The 23,133-nt window shown below is 35.7% G+C and overlaps 1 protein-coding gene across 20 annotated transcripts in view; it reads left to right on the top strand.

Moving 5' to 3' along the window:
- Positions 1-23,133, top strand: part of FOXP2 (forkhead box P2) — a 534,423-nt gene that overhangs the window by 378,314 nt on the left and 132,976 nt on the right. For 15 of the 20 annotated variants that reach the window (XM_067042303.1, XM_067042302.1, XM_067042293.1 and 12 more), the window contains one exon: positions 233-322. In XM_067042303.1, coding sequence (XP_066898404.1) covers positions 233-322 — 90 coding nt within the window. Of the gene's footprint in view, positions 1-232; positions 323-3,899; positions 3,958-23,133 lie in introns of all 20 variants that reach the window. The other 5 variants (XM_067042311.1, XM_067042306.1, XM_067042305.1 and 2 more) reach the window with 1 other exon arrangement.

The following is a 23,133-nucleotide window of genomic DNA, read 5'->3' as shown; positions in this document are numbered from 1 at the left end:
AATTACCTTTATTTTCTTCAGGATTACATACGTCTCTGTTATTTTAAGTAAAGTTGTGTATATGTGTGTTATATGAATTTTTTTCACATTAGAAGAAAAAGAATATTTAATGATTCTCTCTAGAAAGGAGGTGGGATTCTCATACATTAAAGCCTATTACTATTAACTAAGGAATAACTGATAGTTTACCTTTCAACAAAATATTTAGATATTGCTCACTTTTCACTTCTAGGCTCTCCAGGCAGCAAGACAACTTCTCTTACAGCAGCAAACAAGTGGATTGAAATCTCCTAAGAGCAGTGACAAACAGAGACCACTGCAGGTTAGTAAAGCACTCCTATCCCTGGGATCTTACTTTAAAAGATGTTTGTAATGATTACAGATGTGCAGACCCAGTTGTATACATACAGAAAAGTATTACATTTGCATATGAAAGTAATTTTAATTCAAAAAGAGAACTCATTTTATCTTCTTAAAAGAGAAAAAATAATCTATTAGCCTAGATTTCAAAAGTTTACAAGGTTACTTTTTGGACAAGTTATGTAGGGACATTTGGTATACATAGGCATTAGGAGTTTTGTATAAAACTCCCTTGTGGGATTTTAATGAAATGGTATTCACAAACAGGTTAAAATGTGAAATGTCTTCCTTAAAAGCAAAGTAATAGTAAATTGGTAGGGAAGAAACAAAGGAGTCTTAGACAACCCTTTTGCAGTTGTATCCAAGTGACAAATGCAGAAAACCTCCAGGGTTGCCAAAAAAACTGTTTGAGTTTGCCAAGGAGTTATTGCTGTTGCTACAGTTATAAAAACACATTCTGGAGTTTGTTGTCCTTATTCACTATGTTTGTCCTGTGAAACTGATAGTATGTATGTCTTTGAAAGTAACTTTTTGTTACATAATACAACCATTGTTTTATATAGCTTTAACCAAAATATATAGGACATTAGGGGAAAGAAACATTTTTATAGGGTATTTTTTAAATGTTTGGAAGGTAGAATCTGGAATTGTATAAAACATTATTCAAAATGTTTATCACTTCTGTTGAAAGATAAGCAATGCTTTCTTTTTTGAATCATGTGTTATGTACACGTCTAATAAGGCAAGCTTAGTTTTTTTTTAAAAAGTCAGCATCTTTCTTATTGCTTTATTTTAACAAAACAATCTTGAAAAAAATTTTTTTATGGCCTAGCTGTCTGTTTTCATTTTCAGGTGTACTCTCAAATGCTAGTAACTAAGTCTTACATGGTGCCCTACTGAAGCTTAGTTTGTGTAACAGAATTATTGGCTACTGATCTACACAATCCAGGAGCTACTCATTACCTAAAAACTGAATTAAATGCATAGTCCCTAGGCAAATATGAGATGAGAATATATATTCTTGGGAACAAACCCATTTTTGTGGGGTGGATGGGAAGAAGGGGTCCTGGGGATAGGGGATGTGACGTACCGATGTCTGCCATGATTGCAAATGAAAGTTATATTGAATCAGCCTAAGTTTAAGATTCATTTTAATTTTTTTCTCTTTTAAAATGAATTTCACATTCTTTGTTTTAACTAGTCAGTAATTCTGTAGTGACAAACTTTCCTCACTATCATATCCCTCCCCAAGTAATTACAAGTGATAATGGTGGTTGGAGTATTTCCATTGAATTATCTGATTCCATGAGAGCCTCTCCATACATTTACATGACAGAGAGAAATTTACATAGAAGTCACAGATAGCAAATGAAATGTTTATCCTCACTATGGCTTCAGGCTGGGAATTTTGCTTTCTTGTTGGTATAGCAAAGGAGATTTAGATGCTGGCAGCATAAGCCAAAGGTAGGAATGAGTTTATTGTTTCAGATATCTGAAAAACACTGTATATTGTCCTACTTCTATTTTTATCATATCTCTTGACAAAATAGACAAAATAATAAGTTGTTCCTCTCCAAAGCTAAGTCCAGTAGAAGTTTCTTTATTGCTGGTTACCAGGGTATCTCTGGAAAGAATGGCTGGGCTTTAGCTTTTCTACTTTCCTTTTTTGCTGTATTGGAAGGCAAAAATGTGATACTTCATTCAACTAAAATATACATAATTTTTCTTGGAAAACACACACACATATAATGTGTAAATATTAATGACTCTAAAATAAGAAATTGTTGCTCACGTACCAAATGTTGTTTATATAAAAGTTTGAGCAGAACTCCTCAATTTTTTTATTTTATCACCAAAGGGTGATTAATAGTACTATTAATACCTTTTAACAATTTCAGTTGCTAAGCATTACCACAAACTTCCCTTGTGTCACTTATATTTAGTGTTTTGTGACTCATATTACTATGAATACATATCCATTGTACATATTATAAAACGGTAGCATTTTATTATTACTTTGTAATTTTAGTGGGATCTAATGCCAAAATGTCATAGGCATGAAAAGTTGGTTGGTTTTTATGAATAAGAATTTAGAAATAATGAATGAAGAGTTATTTGTTCACCAAAATATACACTGCAATTAATATGAGTCTACAGTTTTAGTGTTTCATAGTACTTGATAAGCTTAGCAACTGGAAACATGCTGGGATTGTACTGAAAATCTAATAAAAACCTGATAGCATTTTATACTAGCTTACACATGTTGTCAAAGGGGGATATTAGGTAATGCTTATCTTTGCATCTGCAAATACTATTTAACATGAGTTGCACTATTTGCCACTTATGTTAAAGAAAAGGGTAGAATATCTTAAAAATTTTAACCATTTAATATGAAAGTAACACTTAACTTCTATGATTCTCTCACAGCCGACTTCTTTTTCTACTTACCTAAGAGTTTAACCAACCTTTCATAATAGAGTTGGTGTAGATTATCTTTTAGAATTAAAAAAAAGATAATTGAAAATGTTTCAAAAGCTATACTTGCAAGGCAAAGTATTCGGTGTTCATAATAGACCATGGCGGCTTGTACTTTATCAGGCATAACATATTTTTAGAAGACCAAAAGAGATACTATGTGGTTTTCATTTTAAAATATAGTTTTGATGGAGAACTATGGCTCAAGTCACAAGAACAATATTCGGTTGCTTTCTTATATTCAACTGAATTTCTTTTAAATGTTTAAAAGTGGTGGCCAGATTTGAGGTGTGACATGGTAGAGAGAATATTTCTAGCAGACTAGTATTTATCTTTTCAGGTATTTTTCATTTACACTTTTTCAGGTTCTTGTACTACAGATAGCTTAGATAGTAGCATATCTAGTGCAAAATGGAAAGAAGAAAATCACGCCTGACAAGCTTGAGTACCGATTGTAGTAGTGATTTCACTTTCATGTATAAATATCTGAATATATGTCTTTAAAACTTGTTTACATATTCCGTTCATTACATGAAACACCAATTGAATAGGTCCAATCGGTAGGTACATTGATTAATGACATATTGAGTAATGACAATATATAAAGATTGTGATGCAAATGGGAGCTGATATTAAACTAAGCATTACTAGATGTTCCTTCTTTACATTCTTACTATGTATCCCAGAAAAACATAACCAAATAATAACAGCTGAAGACAGCCTCTCATTTTAGTTTGTTTTATTTATCTGTATCTACTCCTGGCACTTCTAGACTTGATATACCCATAGCGTTCCGTAATGAGAAAAGTTAGCCAAAGAGAATATGTAATGCTTTCAATTTCATGAAACTAATTTCCAGATTATTAAAAAGAGTAAATTCACACACACATATGTATACACATACACACAAATGCATTTGCATATACATACATGCACATTTCCATAATCTGTAATTTTAAAACTTTTTGTAAAATACATTATCAATTTTCTAGCCTATGACAAATCTACTTAATTTAGTTTAGGTATGAAAATTGGTCGCATTATTGTTCTTGTTACATTTACAGCCATGAGACAGACTTGTGGTTCTTCAACAGCTGTGCAGAGCAGAGACGTAAATTTAAGGTAAATGCCATTGCTTTGCTATCTTAGATGAATATTAGTATATAGCGTTGTAATCACTTCCTTCGTTGTAGGTTAATATCTTATATAACGTTCTCTTTTCCAATAGGTAATTTTTTTTAATAATTCTGTTTTAAATAGTTCAAGAATGGAATAAAAGCCAAAGTGAATTAAACCTAGGGGTCTTATTCTGACTCTGCCACAAACTAGTTATATAAGCTTGAGGAACTCATTCAGCATCTTTAAAATAAAGACATTGGGATACCTGATGGACAAACTATAATATTCTGTGGTTAAAAATTTATTTCACTTTTTTTTTGAACTAAGTGATAGGCATTAATGTTTCAGGAAAAGCTGTATCTTGGATGTTAGCTTATGCATTAAGGATTATGTTTGTCTATTCATTTGTTTTCAGTTACAAAGCACTTTATTAACATACCATAGCCAAAAATAATGCTTTGGAATCAAAGTATCAAATCCCATATGTTTGAAAACCATGGTGCAAGTATCATTTTATATAACAGCTAAGGAAGTTTTGTTTAATGCCTTGAAATAATTTTATAAATTGCTTTTAGGGAAAATCTAAGCTACACAAGGAGTTATTTTACCATGTGTTTACTTAATAAACTACATTAAAATATGTTGTGATATAATACAATTTAACAAATTTCTACCATCCTCTACTTCACTTCAAATTGCTAAAATTAGCATTGCCCAACAAAACAAGAAATTCTGCAGTAAACTAATCAGCATTTCTAAAATTTCATGTTCCAGGGAAAAAAATAAAGTATAAAACGTATAAATAATGAAATATTTATCCTGTTAAAATACTAACTCTGTGGGTAATAGAATTGGACACTGATAAATATGTTTTAGGAAATTATTAAAACCCATTCATGCAGTGGTAAAGAATGAAACTGAATATTTCCTTTTCAACATTAATATTTGATTTCTAGTTATAAGAATTAGAGAGAAACTAAAACACATTTTGTTCCAAGTACTGAAAGCAACATAAGCAAGAAATTTGCAATATGGGTTTGAGTAGGGCAATCTACTGTGATGCAGAAAACTTAGAATTTTTAAAAGCTGTTTTTGCTATCTATATTTTCTGTATATCAGAAAAATAAGCAGTATTATAGTTTTATATCATAAATTTTATAAAGAGCTTAATTTAAAAACTACTGAAAAGGACAGACTATGCCTTGTGTGGTCCTCATTTTCCCATTCCAGTAAAGAACATTTCTTAAAACGCAACGTGAAATAGACAGTCTTGTAGGAATGTTGCAGAATAAAATCATTCTTAAAATATTATGATGTTGCCACCTGTAGCCAGATGCACGGGGCTGACACCCTGTGGAGGAAGGTGTGGGACATCCAGTCCATCACTGCTAAGTGTGCTTGTGTGGAAAACTTGTGAATGATCTACTCATGGCATGGAGGACAAAGGACATGTTTTGGGGTCTGAAGCCTATCTTTGCCCTCAATTAGTAGGACCTTGGGTAGAGTTACTTGATCTCTTGAAGCCTGTTTCCTTATCTCTAAAATAGGAATAAGGATACCCACCTTGCCAGATTGTTGTGAAGACTAAAAAGAATACTATATAAAGTGACTAGCATAAATTCTTGCATTTATAATGAATTAATAAATAATTTCTGTTACACTCAGCTCCAGGAAATTTATAATTAATCCAAGGTTATGATAAATATTTTATAATATGTTACCTTCTACTTGGTCATAATTGTCACAATTCACTATTCACTGTGATATGAAGTGTGCCTAATTTATGAGAAAGCAATAGTGAGTGTTTTAGGTACTACTAGAGTATGTCCCCCTGTTATAGGCCTCCACACCATGTATATGTCACATTTGCCACATATAAACTTATAATGTTTGTCTTCCCTGCTAGACTGTGAGCTCTACAACAGCAAGGATCATGCATGTCCTACTCATCTTCCAGTGCCTAACACAGTGCCTGGTGAATAATAGAGCTCAGTAAATACCTGCTGGAACAATGAATGAGGGGGAGATTGTGTTGAGTGGAGAGTGTGAGGAAGTTGGAGGGGGGAAAAGCTTCATTCATTCAGTGAAAACTGAGTATTTATGTATAATATCCTCAGGGACTTATGATTTGGTTGAGGAGACAGTAATACTTGCACACAAATATCAGGGCACAGTGGATATGCTATGAGAATCAGCAAAGCACAAAGTGCTATAAGTATTTTACCTTATTTTACTGAGTGTAGTTGACTTACAATATCCTATTAGTTTCAGATATGCAACATAGTAATTTGATTTTTTAATAGATTACACACCATACAAAGTTATTTTATAAAGTATTGACAATATTCTCTGTGCTGTGCATAACATGCTTGTAACTTACTTATTTTATAACTGGTGGTTTGTACCTCTTAATCCCAGTCACTTCTTTTACCCTTCGCCCTACCCCTCTCCCCTCTGGTAACCACTAGTTTGTTCTCTGCATCTGTGAGTCTGTTTCTGTTGTGTTACATTTATCTGTTTTGTTTTTTAGATTTCACATGTAAGTGAAAATATACAGTACTTGTCTTTCTCTTCTGACTTATTTCACTACGTGTAATACCCTCCAGGTCCATCCATGTTGTCACAATGGCAGAATTTCATTCTCTTCATGGCTAATATAATCACATCTTCTTGATCTGTTCATCTGTCAATGGACACTTCGGTTATTTCCATAGCTTGGCTATTATAAATAATGCTGCTATTATAAATAATGCTGCTATGAACATTGTGGTGCATATAACCTTTTGAATTCATGTTTTCTTTTTGTTTGTTTTGGATAAATACCCAGGAATGGAATTGCTGAATTGTGTGGTAGTTCTATTTTTAATGTTTTGAGGAGCCTCCATCCTGTTCTCCATAGTGGCTGCCCTGATTTACATTCCCACTGACAGTGTATGAGGATTGCCTTTTCTCCACATCCTCACCAACACTTACTATTTCTTGTCTTCTTGATAACCATTCTGACAAGTGTTAAGATGATATCTCACTGTGGTTTTGATTTTCATTTTCCTGATGATTAGTGATGTTGAGGCTATACGCATTTTAGAAAGAAAATTATTAATTCAGGTTCAAGTGATCAGGGAAGGCTTTGTGGAGAGGTAGCATTTATGTTAGGCTTAAAGAAAGGGAATTTGGTAGATAGAGGAAGTAAAGGACAATTTTTGATGGAGACATTTTCAAAAGATGCCATCAAAGATGGAGAGATGGGAAATGGTGAGGTCTGGTTAGGCAAGAGTAAGTAGTTTGTTTTGACCAGCATAGAGATGTCACACTAAAGGAATAATGAATGTATTGGAGGGCTAGAAGTATACATAGCCAATTGTGTACAGCCTGAAATGTCAAGCTAATGAGTCTGTACTTTATGATTTAGGCAGCAGAGGTTGTTAAAGGTTTTTGATGAGGAAGTGACACAATGAAAGCAGTGTATTGTGGAGATCTAGTCACCAGTGGTGCATCTGGAGGATGCTTTGGGGGAAGGGAGTTGTGGGAGGTCTGGAATAAGGTAATCTTTAAAAAATTATTGAGGCTGGCATTTCATGAATTGAGCTTTAGGAATGTTGAGTTTGAGGTGATGGCATGAAACTAAATGGAAATAGCAAGCTTTTAGAAAATTAGAGTTTTTAGAAAATTAGAGAGGTCAGAGTTAGAGACAAATATTTGTGAAATAATCCAGAAGTGATGGATGAATCCACAAAAGTGGAAGAGATTTCTGAGAAAGATAATCTAAAGAGGAGCTCACTAACGTCGACAATTTTTAAAGCAAGAGGAAAAAGAAGCAGAAGAAATTAAAGAGGGGAAAAGAAGAATCAAATTAGCTTTTACTCTATTCAGGAAGGTCAAGGAAAGGGAGAGTTTTTAAAACACAGAGCTTGTCAACCACATCAAATAGTGACCAAGAGGATGAGCATTTTCATACATGCACTGTTGAACTGCAGCATTGATAATTTCTAACCCTCCTCTTATTTTATCATTTGCTAGTAACTCAAAATGTGCAATACTAATATTATCAGTAATGAATGGAAAAAACCTTACTTTAATATAAATGTTAAACAGAAGGTAGATAATAAATGTACTTTTACTTCCCTGATTTCTGTGTTTCCAATCATATAAGCAAATGTATATTGCATATATAATACTGAGTTCCCATAAATTAAATCTGGGACAAAACTGCTTTCTAGGAGGTCACATTTTCTCTTTTCTTAGCTACCCAAGCACTTGCCTCTTTCCGTAATCCATTAGGATTTTAAGTATATATTCCCTTGACTTCTCTTCCTTAACTACAGTAAGAAGAAGAAAGAAATAGAACATTAATATTGTTAAGGGAGCTCTCCATAGGATTTAAGACTTAGGCTGTGAATTTTACCTTAAGATGTTTGGAGGTGTTGTACAAGCTAAAGTGAATGACAAAGTGAAGAACAGTGTCAGTACATGATTAAAAACAAAAAGTGAAATTATTTTGAAATTCACTTACATTTAAGATTCATTGTGTTTCCTCTGTGGATACTATTCATATCTATAATCCTGCATTCTCCATTTCTACTTGGTTTTCTTAAAATTTCTCTGCTACCTTCACTTTTTCCACTGTAGTTTTTCTTCCTTTGCTATTCCGTTCTTTCCTCTCATCATGTAATCTTGTCCATTTAACTTAATCTCTGTCCCTTCAGGCCCCATATTGAGAAAAGAATAACTTTAAGTGCCTTAATTATTTAATTTTACCTTGAACCTAAAAGGTATTCTAGCATATCATTTTACTAACGAAATAGTAAAACTATGTGACTTCTTAAAATCCAGTATCCAATATTTTAGTTCTTATCTTGCCCCAAGAATAGTTTCTTTTATGCTATTTTAAATTGTAGATTCAGTATGAAAGCAGCTTTACCCTGAATATCTCAGATACTTAGGAGGACCTGAAGCATTTCATGTAGTGCGAGAAATCTGTTACTGATGACTGTATAGGTGGCTCTTTCAAAGTCAACCATCAGAATGGTTTTATCCTTCCTTCCTTAAATCCTTTTGCCAGACTTCCCAGAAAGCTTATTAAGAAATTCAAACTAGAATTACTTGGGATGATTGTATTAAATGGCCAGTTTTTCTAAACAGATCTTAGGGTGTGCATGATAATTTTAATACCAGTGAATTTGGAAGCATGGCATTTGAAATGATCAAACAAAAGTGTAATGAATTGTTCTTTCAAAAATATTTGTCACTGTACCTTAATATGAAAAGCATATAAGCTCATTATAACAATCTAATATGATTTTTAAGTTAAATTATGGTTGGTCACTAAGTTATTTTTCCCAAAGCACTTAATAAATGTCAATAAATTGCTATAGTGTAATAGGTATTTTAAGATGAAAATTATGTTCTCTGATTAGATGAGGATGAAACCACTCATGAGAACTAATTATAGTAGACCCTTGACATTCACAAGGTATGCAGCCTGAGATCTTCATGAACCCTCAAATTCAAGAAATTCCCAGTTCAAAAACACGAGAGGCCTGTGCAGTCTTTCTTCCAAAGACTGTCCTTACTCTGAATCAAATTACCATCGTCACGTGCAGAGCGTAACACAAGTTAACTTTCCAACTTTCAGTAAAATTTACCTCTTGATTAATGTCAGTTCTTTTTAATGAAACAGGTTTTTTCACATCACAGGTTTTTCTATATCAGTGAGAACAGGTAGAGAAAGCAAAGCTATATTTATGATGAAAGGATCCACAGGAGTGGAGGAGTTAGTTTGTGTGTGTGGGAGTCAGCAATCTAAAGACTAGATCAGCCCCCCAGCATGCTTGATTTAGTTTCATGGCTTGACAAATTCCACAGGTGTAATGTCTTGGAACTTTGGTGTAATTGGAAAATAATCAGACCAATCCTCAACATCTGTGAATTTTAGGATCTTGCAATCTAGCATCAATGAGGAAAATCTAAAGTGAACAAACAAGTTCCCCGTACTTTCTCTGCTGATATTTTATTTGAAGAATTAAGAGAGGCACTCAATATTAATGTTAATATTTTCATCCTTCTTACTTGTAAATATCCAATAACATCAGTAGATAATCTGGGTTACTCCTTCACAGTAAAAGTTGCCTGGGACGTTTTTGAAAGGCATGGGGGAAGGCTGTGTCTTGGGTATGAAGAGACCCCATAGAAGTTCAGTAATGAGTAGAGTCTTTATTTTAGTAACCATTGACTGTCGACTGGTTTGGCCCCGACATTCTGAGCTTGGTATTTCATCCCTCAAATTAGGGAGCCTCTGTTTAGATTCAGCTCACGGTTGAAGGTCTTGAATCACATCCAGCTTGGCTAAAAGTATTTGGTGGTTATTTTAAAAGAAAGGATTTATTTGATCATGCCGATTTTTATAGTTCTATCATCATAAGCATAAAACCTACAGGACCTAGTAGTTAAGCATCTTGATAACACAAAACAAACAGACAATTCCTCTGCATAGTATATAAATTCTTAACACTTCTAATGCTGACACTTGCATTGCTGTAAAAGCTGCCACTTTGATATCTTCTACTGCTAGAGCTACTGCACATTCTCAAGTGACAAACCAAGGAACACATTGAACATTATGATGTGCTGACATGAGGAAAATTTGTTGTCTCACAGAAAAACTGGAGTAAATTCTTCAATAAAATATCCTTGTAAAAACAAACAAAAAACCTCAAAGGAGAAAATCATTCTCTCTATTCCACCTTCTTCCCATAGAACCAAGCATGTAATAGACATTTTTGTTTTATAAATTTATTTATTTATTTATTATTTTTTTTGGCTCTGTTGGGTCATTGTTGCTGTGCACGGGCTTTCTCTAGTTGCCGCGAGCGGGGGCTACTCTTCATTCCTGTGCGCAGGCTTCTCATTGCCGTGGCTTCTCCTGTTGCAGAGCGTGGGCTCTAGGCACGTGAGCTTCAGTAGTTGTTGTGCACGGGCTTAGTTGCTCTGCGGCATGTGGGATCTTCCTGGGCCAGTGATCGAAGCCACGTCCCCTGCATTAGCAGGTAGATTCTTAACCACTGAGCCACCAGGGAAAGCCCTAGACATTTAAAACATATTCATTAGTGACTAAAATACGTTTAGAGTTTTAGCTTCTCAAAAATGTGGGCATCGTTTAAACTTTTTCTTTGATTCCGGGAGAATTTATTTCCCTTAATCAATAACCATCGCCACTCCCCGACATAGTCTTAGAGTTCACTTAGGCTAATGGTAGTTTTTAAATCTAAGAAATTACTTGAAAACCTTTTAAAAATGGAGAATCTTGGGTTCATCCAAGAATATTGAGTTAAAATTTGAGGGGATGGGATCTTAGAAAATCAAAATATTTTAAACTCTCCCAGGAGATTCTCATGAAGCTGGTCTATAGAGTAGTATGTAGGAACCCTGCAACTCTTCTGCAACAGGAAAGTGGTTCCTTGTAATAAAAAGTACTGAGTCTGAATTCTTATTAATATACTGTCATTTTTCCTCTCAGGGACTCAGTTTTCCAACCTACACAATTAAATGGCGGAAAACTAGTGATATCTCAGTTTCCTTCCAGACTCAGCAGTCTTTTAATCTCAGTCCTGTGTTTTGTTTTGTTTGTTTGTTTTTTATATATGTCTTTAAATCTGAGCTAACTAAAAAGGTCCCTGAGTGGGTTTCTTGAGATACCTCTCTCTGTTCATTCTTTCCAGGGGCATTTCCAACAGCATTGTGAGAATTTTATTTTTACTATCCTTAGTTCTCATGTAAAATTATAAGATCTTATCTTTGACTTTTAAAAAAATAATATCTGCTTTCTAAAGTCCTCAGTATATATCCGCTATGCCCAATTGGCTTTCCTTTAGATATTAGAAACCTTAAGGAAAAAAAAACTCATTGTCTTCAAAGACAGCTGTCCCATGCAGTGGTCCTGCATGCTGATCTCCTTGTCCACCACCCAGTTTTTACATATTATATGAGCAGCAATGTCAAACTACTTATGGTTCCTCCAAAATTGCTTCATGTCTCCATACAGGTGACCTTGCCCTTCTCTTTTGTCAATATGCCCTTCTCTGCCTTTCCATCTGGAAAACTTCTGTGAAGCTTTTAAATCATCACTGTCAGGTACTCTATGAAGCCTCCTTTGAAACCCTCACCTGCCACACACACACAGTGTAGAATTAATTATTCCTATCTATGTATTATTTCTATGTCTTAGGTATACTTCTGTTCTTGCATGTATCACACTGAATCATATTTACTATAAGTTCCTTGAAGGCCAGGACTGTCTCATTCATCTTCACATTTCCAGTGTCTGGTACATAGTATGTTTTTTTTTTTTTTTAATTAATTAATTTATTTAGTTTTGGCCGCGCTGGGTCTTCATTGCTGCACACGGGCTTTCTCTAGTTGTGGCGCGCGGGGACTACTCTTCGTTGCGGTGTGCGGGCTTCTCATTGTGGTGGCTTCTCTTGTTGCGGAGCACAGGCTCTAGGCACGTGGGCTCAGTAGTTGTGGTGGACGCACTTAGTTGCTCCTCGGCATGTGGGATCTTCCCGGACCAGGGCTCGAACCCATGTGCCCTGCATTGGCAGGCAGGTTCTCAACCACTGCGCCACCAGAGAAGCCCCACGGTACATTTTGCATAAATGCGTGGAGTCCATAGACAAGTGCTAGTCTATAGCCCTATCACATTCCTCCTTTCTCCTAGGCTCGAGGTGTGTTTTTTTCAGTTGCCTACTGGGGCATCTCAACCCAGATCAACTTGTCTCAGACTGAAATTATTTATCTCTTCCCACACTTGTTTTTGTTAACTTTTCTGAATTCTGTTCTACAGTATCCAGCTGTAAACCCTTTTAATTTGATTGGGCCATATTCCTCTGCCATAATGTGAAAATCGCTCTGTTTTTCAGCCTCTCAGCATGGCACAAAAGGCTATAAATGATCATACACCTGTTACTTTATAACCATGATTTAATCCTCACTGTTTACTGAACATGCTGTTTATTCATTTATTCATTCATTCACAAATGTTTGTAGTTCACTTCTTATATACTAGGCACTCTGCATGGCATCATGAACTATTAGAAGTTTGACACCTATCTGCCTTTGTTCCTGTTTCTCCATCTGTTTAGAATGTCAGCCCCACACCCTCTCATCTGGTTGCCAAACCTTTACACACACCTCAAGATCCTACTCCCTTGCGTCTTCTGACTCTTCACAGAGAAATAATCCCTCACTCATGTATATTTTCAGAACCTGTACCATACTTTTTTATTATTCTACATGTATTAGTTACAAAGGTAGATTATACCATATTTTATTAAAGTTATTTGACTACTTCTCTAGCTCAATCTCAGACTCAAGCCCTTTGAGGACAGAGATTATATTTTATTTCTAACATAATGCTTGGCACATGGTAGATGCTAAATAAATCTTTGCAGAATTGAATTGAACTGGGCAAATTGAATTGCTGTTTCTTTGTCAGAATAAGTTCAAGGTACCACTTCTTTCAACCTGATGAGACAAGTATGAAGGTATGATATTTATCAGCTTCTCTGTATTTCGTAGAAAAAAACTTGTAAGCAGACCTGAATATCATTAGAAGACCAGGTTTAGGCTGCATTGCTCACCCTGCTCTCACATTACTAACACATCTTGTCTATTCTCTAGTTAGGCAGTCTGTTTATGAATAATACTTCAATTGATTCCTTTTCCTGGGTAGATAACATGTAATATACTTATTTAACAATAACAATGAACTCTTTCTCCTTTTATCTTTACCTAAACGTTTTCTTTCCTGATTCTATCTTCTGGTTTTTGAATTGTATATATAGATAAATATTTTGCTTTCAACAAGCCCTTTACTCCTTATTTAGTCTATTACTTTTGAACAAATATACTGCTTCATAATTCTGTACTAGTCATGCTTCTAACCCCACTAAATATCGATGATACTTTTACTAGGGTACTGGAAGTAAGAAATCTGCTCAATAAAATGATACTGGAAATGTACAGGACACAGATGATATATGAGGATTTCTCAAATATTATCAGGGAACTATACGCTCTATGTGATTTATTGGTATATAGTTTTTATGAGTTAATTATATCTATTGCTTTAGTCATGGGGATTTTGGATATTTCGACTAAAACACTGTCTAAATTTACTATGGAGTTTATCAGCTGCTCTGTTCAGGAATATAGATTTATTTTTCCTGCTAAACATGAAGTCCATAGACAGGAAGTCCAGATTTGGCTGGTACAGCTGCTCAAGGATGATGCAAAAGACCAATGTTTCTTTCAGCCTCTTGTTCTGCCCCTGTATAGCCTCTGTCTTTATGGTCACAAGAGGGCTGCCCCTTCTCCAGGTATCATGTTCATATTCCAGGTAGAAAGAAGGGGAAGGCACAATACAAATACATGCAAGTCAGCTGAATAACAAGTTTTAATAACAAGTTTTCCCAGAAGCCCCAAAGAATAGCTTCTCTTTCCATTTCATTGGCCTGAACAGTATCACGTGAACACTCATTGCTTCATCTGAGTCTGTGAAGCTGATTATATTCAACCAGGCCTTTTGTCAAATTGAACAAAGTTTGGGTTCTTTTGGTAGAGAAGAAGAGAAGGATGAATTTTGAGATAGGCATCTTGACAGTGTCTGCCAACAACAATTTAACATAGCTGTTAGTACCTCATGGGGCCTAAGAAATCTGTGAAAAGAGATTTTGTTTAAATTAAGAAACACACCCTTGTGTTGAGGGCTGACTTTCAATAGATTGCAATAAGGGAGCTTCTCTGCTATGTAGGGAACCCCAAGAAAAGAGATTTTATGACTTGAGATACTTTTGTGACAAAAAATTTTGTTTTTGGGTAAAATTTCTTCTGGTTAAATTTAGAAAGACATAAATCTGGGCATTAATGTGATTAAAGGTCAGTTAGTTATAGGACTTTATTCTAAGTTTTAATATTTTAAATTATAACTAAAATGTTATTAAAGACTCCATATATTTTGAGTACTAGGTAAAGCACGATACAAAGTCAGCTAAGCAGAGGTAATTCTTTCCCTCCAGGAAAGTGCTACCGAAGCTTGGCAGCACTGGTGAGGTACCCCAACTGAACATACATAGGCAGTGGAACAAACACTGGAAAGTTTAAATAAATGAAGCATATGCCTATTTTGCAAGTACAGAAGCAAGTGTTTTGAAGGATAGTGATAAAAATAGTCATAGAAGGTAAAATCTAAACAAGTTAAGGTCAGAATTTTTTTTTTTCACTTGGCTATTACATATTGCTGGAAACTTTAAGAAAGTTCTCACTTTTCTTCCAGCTATAGTGAAGATAAGAGATGTATTCCATACTTTTTCTATATTTCCTGCAGTAATCTATATTGTAAGAAACTACAGAAAAATAGGTACTACCAAGGAAACGCTTCTTGCTCTCCCTCACCTCCATCCCTACGGACCCACATGAGTTCCTGCTGCGTTCTAAGTGCCAGGTACCTTGCCCGTGATTGGTCATTTTATCTCCATGTAAACCCCGGAATTGGTCGGTACTATCCCTATTTTACCTGTGAAGATCAGAGAGCCAGAAGGGTTCAGTAACTTTCCCAAGGAGCCGGGGCAGAATGTCAGACGTGTCTTGTTACCAGAACATTTTTTTTCCACCATCCTTTATATTTGAAATGAATGAATCATTTCTTCAGGAATTCTCAACTTCAGGAGAGGCAGGAGGACAGAACAGGCAGACATTCCTCATTCTGTGAAGGCTGCCTGGCTGGTGGAAGGTGCACCATTCTGGGGAGTAAGAATGGGAGGTCCCTGTGCTGTGTGTGATTCTGCCCAACCAAACCAGGATTATTCTTGTGAGTGATTGTCCTCACTTCATCCAGGGCTCCATGAGAATAAGAAGTAATCATTGGTTTGCATCTGAGATACTGTAAATGGGTAATGATTTTTAACAATCTCACCTTCTCTAAAAGGTCCTGCATGCTTTCTGGTAATTATCCATAATGAAATTAAAATGAAGTAGAGTCCATCCTCTTCTTAAAGTGTGTGATTTATGGAATTAGTGCAATTGGATTTTATCTTGCAAACAAAAGTAATAGTATAATGAACTTTTCTTCAGAGAAATACATCATAAATTTAGGAAGCAAAGAAAGTAAGCCAAATAATCCTATTATTTTTGTTCTCTGTAGTAAAATCGTGAATGTTTAAAGATGTCTAGCTATTTTTTTATCAGCTCTACCTGTATGTGGTTTCTTTTAATTTTATTTCTAATATTCATTTGCAATAGGCGTTTTGCATATCATTAGACAAGGAAGATCAGACTCTAATGCCTTGTCAGTTCAGGCAGGTATATGGTGGACTAGGTGCAAGGTAGGAGTAGGAAATAGATTGTACTTGACAGTTCATTTACCCTCTGAAGAAGTATTCATTTCTCTCCCTCTCTAAATCTCTATGTCTCCCCCTCTCTCCATCTCCCCTTCTCTCTTTCTCTCTTTTCCTTTCCCCCTCCCTTCCTCTCATATTCTGGCTTTCAGGCCCCACTTTGCAACCCTTTCTTTAAACACTAGAACATTGAAATCCATCTATGAAATACAGAGACGCATATACATAAAGTAAAAAAGACTCAGTACTTTCTGGTTAGTGATTCCTGAGTCTTTGTGGACACCAGAACTTGTTGGAAGCAGTGTGCATGAGATATCAAGTTTCTGATGAAGGACTGTTAAATGGGTTATTCAGTGCTAAGATGTAACTTGCCATCACTAAAGGGTCAAAATAGCATTGATTAACAGTGTCAGACCAAATACAAATTGCTTTAAAAGAAACATCTGTTCTGGGACTAATTGATAGTAAGGACTAGTTCTTAAGAACTACATCAGAAACGAGTACTTAAGCAATCGATGCAGTTATGGTATTTGGCATTCCATTCAAGAATTTCCAGCACTGCTGGTCTAGAGCACAGGTTACTTAATATATTTTATTCCCCGTCCCCCGACCTTTTTGCTTGCAATTCTATTCAAGGAGATATTTATTTAATAAAAAGAGAGTTCAGGAATAATGTAGAAATAAATTGAAAAGTCTACTTTATACAATTTCATATGAAACAAATAATTATGCTCCAGTGGAAAAGCTACAAGCTAAAAACAAAATAGCAGTAAGATTTTGAAACTGGTTTACAGTATTTCCATGTATTAGAATTTACATCCTCAGTCAATCAATCCATCAAAGAAACATGACTAAATGCCCTCAGTGTATTAGATACTTTGCTAGGCAGACATCAGGTACCATAGGGGATTCAAAGATGTTCCTATCCTCAGAGAGTTGGCAATCTGGCTAGATAAAAAATTCAAGATAATAACCATTCTTCTAAGCCATTTTAAACAAAACTCAGTGGTTTAAGGTTAAAAATAAAAAACCTCCTTGACAGTTATGGCTTTTTATGGAATAAATTGCCTTTTTTTTTCCCCTCTAAGTGTTTAGTGAATCAGCCATCACTTATAAACTGAGCAGAGTAAGGTTTTCTTCATTTTTTGTGCCTCCTGAGGCTTTGTTTGTGGTTCTTTAAAATTTGTTTAGGACTGAGTTCCAGAGTCTAAGGGATATTGAAGTGTGGAAACGAGTCTAAGGATAACAAGTAATATGATAGAGATGGTTAAAGGGAAAGTGGGAGAGCCGATCACAAAGGGAGTTTACCCAGATTGAAAAGAAGAAAAGGGAGAAAAAACATTTTAATAATTTCTTCACATTCAAAAGAAATTATCATGCTGAGGGTAGTAGGCATTTATTTTATTGCATTACTGAGACTAAGGTAAGAATATAAATTCTGTTTTAGTAAGACTAATCAGAGTACTTATATGCCGAATCCTCATGTCAGTGAAGGTCTTTAAGAGTTAACATGTTTGATGAAAAACATTTATAGCCACCGTTCTAAGTCCTGTTTTCAGTTTGCAAACAGCCTCATTTTGACTGATTATTAAAGCAATGTGTGCTTACAAAACTAATTCAGAAACACAGAAGAATATGAAGGACTCAAATTCACCCAAATTCCAACCTCCCAGTGATCTTATTAACACTTATCTATGTGCTTACCAGCATTTGTGTGTGCATACACATGACATCATCATGCCAGTCTAGAAATGAATGTAGTTTTATATTTTGTAGTTTCTTTTTAAACATAAGAATTATTTGCATCCAGTCGTTGGCATACAGCTTGGTTTAGGACCATGGAAGAGCACGAGCCTGTTTGTAAATGACCTGTTGTTGCTCAGTTCATGCTTTGTTTTAAAGGTAAGAGGCCAGACTCTGCTATCTGGGGGACTCTGGGTTCCAGGACTGACTCCAGCACTCAGTACTGTATGACTCTGGGGAAGGCAGGGCAGTGGAGCCTCATTTTCCGCTTCTGTCAACTGAGGGGATTTGACTCGTCTCTAGCTCTAAAAATTTATTATCCTAATGCTTTGCTTTTAGCAAAAGTATAGCAGCTTTATAGCACCTTATATTTACAGAAAAACCAGCCTTCTTTAATTACATGTCAGAAAGCTTTTTTTTTTTTTAAAGGGCTTCAAATGCTTGGCTTTTTATTTATTTATTTATTTACTTACTTATGGCTGTGTTGGGTCTTCATTTCTGCGCGAGGGCTTTCTCTAGTTGTGGCAAGTGGGGGCCACTCTTCATCGCGGTGCGCGGGCCTCTCACTATCGCGGCCTCTCCTGTTGCGGAGCACAGGCTCCAGACACGCAGGCTCAGTAGTTGTGGCTCACGGGCTTAGTTGCTCCGCGGCATGTGGGATCTTCCCAGACCAGGGCTCGAACCCGTGTCCTCTGCATTAGCAGGCAGATTCTCAACCACTGTGCCACCAGGGAAGCCCTCAGAAAGCTTTTAACTTTGGTAACGAGTTAGTTTTCGCCTTAATAGCACAGACAAAAAGAAACAAGATTATTTTAAAATTTGGAAATTTATGACTCATTTACTGAAGTTAAAATATTCTGATAACTCAGAGAAAAAGTGAAATTTGTTGTTAGAATATTATACAATGTGCATATTCATCACACACAAATATAGTTTTCATCCCATTATGTTCTACATGCCCCCCATGGCATGCCAGCTTATCTGTTTAGAGTACTTTTCTGTGTGCTCAATTGTATATGTAAGGTTTCTAATGAAGAAAAATAAAAGAAGGAATATTTAGAAATATAATTATGTAGAGGTCACAACTGTGGAAATTGCTTCTCTCACAATCACTATAACTTGGCTTTATTGCCTAAATTATATAGTAATAAAAATTATTTGTATACTCCTAGAGTAACTAGTCTTGGTTCTTTTTTTTTTTTTTTTTTTTTTTTTTTTTTTTTTTTTTTTTTTGTGATACGCGGGCCTCTCACTGTCGTGGCCCCTCCCGTTGAGGAGCACAGGCTCCGGACGCGCAGGCTCAGCGGCCATGGCCCACGGGCCCAGCCGCTCCGCGGCATGTGGGATCCTCCCGGACCGGGGCACGAACCCGTGACCCCTGCATCGGCAGGCGGATTCTCAACCACTGCGCCACCAGGGAAGCCCTAGTCTTGGTTCTTAGTAAGAATTTGCAATCTATTTATCTAAATAGAAAACAATTGTTACTATAGTCACTTTCGAAACAGTGTTCTCTAGTACATTTGAAGCCATGAGTTAAAGTACTTCAGATACTGTGAAATAAAAAAAAAAACTTTAATCTATTTCATTAGTAAAAATGTTTGCTACAATTTATTTATCATAATAGCTATTATTCATTCAAATCAATCTCCATGAGTTATGGGAAGGAATGTAGAGCTGGGGTCAGGATGCCTGGACCATAACACTGTTACAGTGTTGTGAGAACTTGGGCAAATCATGTGAACTCCTCTGACTCTCTGTTTTCTCTTATATGGTGAGAATTGCTAAACATTGTGCATGAAAATGTAATAGAAATGTAAGCTACAATTAATTTCTTTAGTATTTTTTCCTTCTAATAGAATGAAAACACTTATAAAAGTAAAATTCTGAATGAAATAGTGAACTAAGAATTCAGCCAGTCAGTGTTTACCTCTTCAGAGGTCAACAGCATATAAATACACAGATCAGTTTTGTTGATTGCTCCCGTTTATTACTGTGCATGCTCTCATTCATTTTTCAGGAAATAAATAACATCTTTAGAGAGCTCTAACTTCATTTTCCATTCATAATAGAAGATTAGAGAGAGACAGCTTTGTTGACAGATTACATGGGTGTCTTATATTCCACCAGTTGGAATCTAGTGAATGATTTAAACACACAAAGTACAAGAATATGTATTAGTAATAAACTGACTTCCTTTCTGATGGCACTGAGCATGTGAATACCCACAAACACAGCTGGATCCTTTAAAGGATGAAAGTAAATTTCTGCTTGTTAAACTCTGATGTATTCTTGTTAAAACATAAATGGAACCCAGTTTTGAAAAGGTGTTCCAAAAGATGCCACAATTATCTGAGCTGCAGATACATCTCCAGATGATCTGCAGACTTGGCGTGATTCTCCATTAATGCATTTGCTCTTAGTTATATATAAGGATTATATTCCTTACTGAAGTTTTCTAGTTATATTTTTATTGTTCTTTTTAATCCTTTTCCATGTAAATACATATTATTGAAGAAAAATAACTCCAGAGATAAAAATCAGTACTATCATAAGTTAGTAACAGAGGAGGCCAAAAATGTAAGGGATAGAATTATTTGGTATTATACTTTTTCCACTAATTAATAGTAACCAAATAAATATTACGGCTTCCACAAAACTTTTACCATTTTTTTAAGTCAGGAAACATTTAAAAAATAAAATATCTTCAAAAAATAGCATGCATGCATTATTGTTTGGAACATGCAGGTACCCATTGAGATTAGTATGATGTGATTTGTCCTGCAGCTGCTTCAAATTAAGAACAGGTGTGGGAGACAGATTATGCAAATACTCATATTAATGTAATTATCAAATTGGTGTGTTTACCATTGTGCTTTTAAAGAGTAGACTGTACTCTTTTAAATGTAAATTAGCTTCATTCTTGAGAGCAGCTATTGGGTAATGGAAACTTGGTCCTGGCTTAGAAATGAATAATTTCTCATAGACAATAACACAATTCGAAAATCTGACATTTTCTTTCCCAATAAACTCTTTCACACATAAAAAAATGACAATTCTATACTATTTCTAGTACATATATAGTCATGGAGGTTTGTGTAAGTTTGAGTTCATTTTGGCACGAGGCTACTATTTTCTTTTTAATTGTGGTACATAGTGATTCCTCTGATAGCTTTTGATCTCCTATCTTTTCTAATTCAGAACTCATCTCAGCTTTCCATCTTTATGGATCTAAACGCTCAAGAAATATATTCTTTGGAGAAAGTGCATTATATTTAATTTAATAATAATCTTACCTCATAGAATCTAGTTACCTTCCATTGTATTTTAATATTTGAAATGTTTAAACACTAATTTTGGTATTTTTAACCATGTTTTATGAATACAGAGCAGGCTTTTACTGCTAGTTCATTCATGTATCTGTGTGAGGATTTTATACGTGCCCAATGCCATGATACACACACAGCTCTGCCCAAAAAAGGGCTTTATCTTAGTCCCTAGCTGGTCTCCTGTGCCTCTTAGTGACAAGTTTGTTGGCCATTATATCTGAATATAATGTGGGTGACTAGGCCAGTGAAAAGGAAGGCTGAGGTGTCAACCAGAGATGTTAGAGAAATCACATTTCTTAGGTTCCCAGCCTTTTTCAATGCCTCTTTTTCTCTAACAAAAGAAAGGTCCTAAAGCATTTATGATTTTATTTTCACTTGACATATGTTCAGGCTTACTTTTTATACCTGGTAATGTATTTCTGCTTTCTCATTTCACAGAATAAGAAACTGAGCCTTAGAAAGGTTAAATTACATTATCTAAGGTCATGTGGCTGGTGGTTTGAGCTGGGATGTGAATTCAGATCAGTCTGATTCCAATTCCTGCACCTCTTACCTTGCCATTGATCACTGATAACATGCATCCCTTAATGGCTGTTTAAAATGTCTCAGATTTTTTGTTTTTAGAAAACATGATCAAAATAAGGGGGACGACAAATATGAAAACTACCTTTTCTTGAATGTCTTTGTTGTTTTGAATCCACATCACTTTGTGGTTAAGATAAAGCAGTGGTGATGAAGGGAAGGGATTGGAGGGAAACGGGGGGCCTCCCCCATGAAACCAGTCTCCATCACCACTACCACTAGAAGATTCTACTGGAGTGACTCTGACTTCCTTTATTCCTTTCTCTCCTATACCTCATCATCCCCAGCTGTTGGGAAGCACTATTAAGAAGGCAGTGGGTCTTGGTGATGAAGTTAGATATTCACCCACGAATATGGAGAATTATCTTTTGAGACAGAAAAAAAAAAAAAAAAAGTAAGTGGCAGTCCTGAACCACTACTGGAGGTTTCCTTGGTGTCATGAGAGTTTTAATATCAAATGGTAAGAGATTTTCTGTTGGAAAGAGTGCTGTTTTTTTAATAATTGGTCCTCTTCCTTCAGGTTGCCTCTCTACCTCACATCATGATCAGGAGGGGGGAAAGGGTTAATGGGGAGAGAATGATAATCAGAGGTGCCAGCAAGATGAGCTTCTGTAAGTGCAGCTTGCAGTCTCTATTCCTCATTAAAGAGTCTATCATTTATCATTATTGGCAAGAAAAGGAGCTGCCACTGAGACCAACAGTGGATAAAAAGTAGCTGATCCAAGGGCTGCTGCTGCTTCCCCTGCAGGGATCAGAAAAGGAACTGCCACATCCTTCAGGCCCCTCATAAATTCCTAGGGGTGACCATGATCTGAATTGTTCCCCCCTAAGGAGTAAAGCATACAGTAAAAGAGGTGCTGGTACTTCCTGAATTTGAACAAATGAACGTATGATACAGTGTTTTGTTTGATACATAACAGACATAGCAATGGCTCCTCATGCTTCGTTCATTGATTCAAGTCCTAGTCCAAAAATGCGTTCTCATGGGAAGGATCACCAAAAGGTAGTATAGGTCTTGCCCAATCCACAAACTCCAAGGACATCTAGGGTTAGTGCCTCTATGAAGGTACAGTGCCCTACATAAGCAAAGCAGTGAATGCTGCCTTGTTGTACCCTCACTGCTTTTGATATTTCTGACA

This window comes from Kogia breviceps, chromosome 9 (genome assembly GCF_026419965.1).
Source record: "Kogia breviceps isolate mKogBre1 chromosome 9, mKogBre1 haplotype 1, whole genome shotgun sequence".
NCBI lineage: Eukaryota > Metazoa > Chordata > Mammalia > Artiodactyla > Physeteridae > Kogia > Kogia breviceps.
This window is presented reverse-complemented; position numbering and strand designations above follow the sequence as displayed.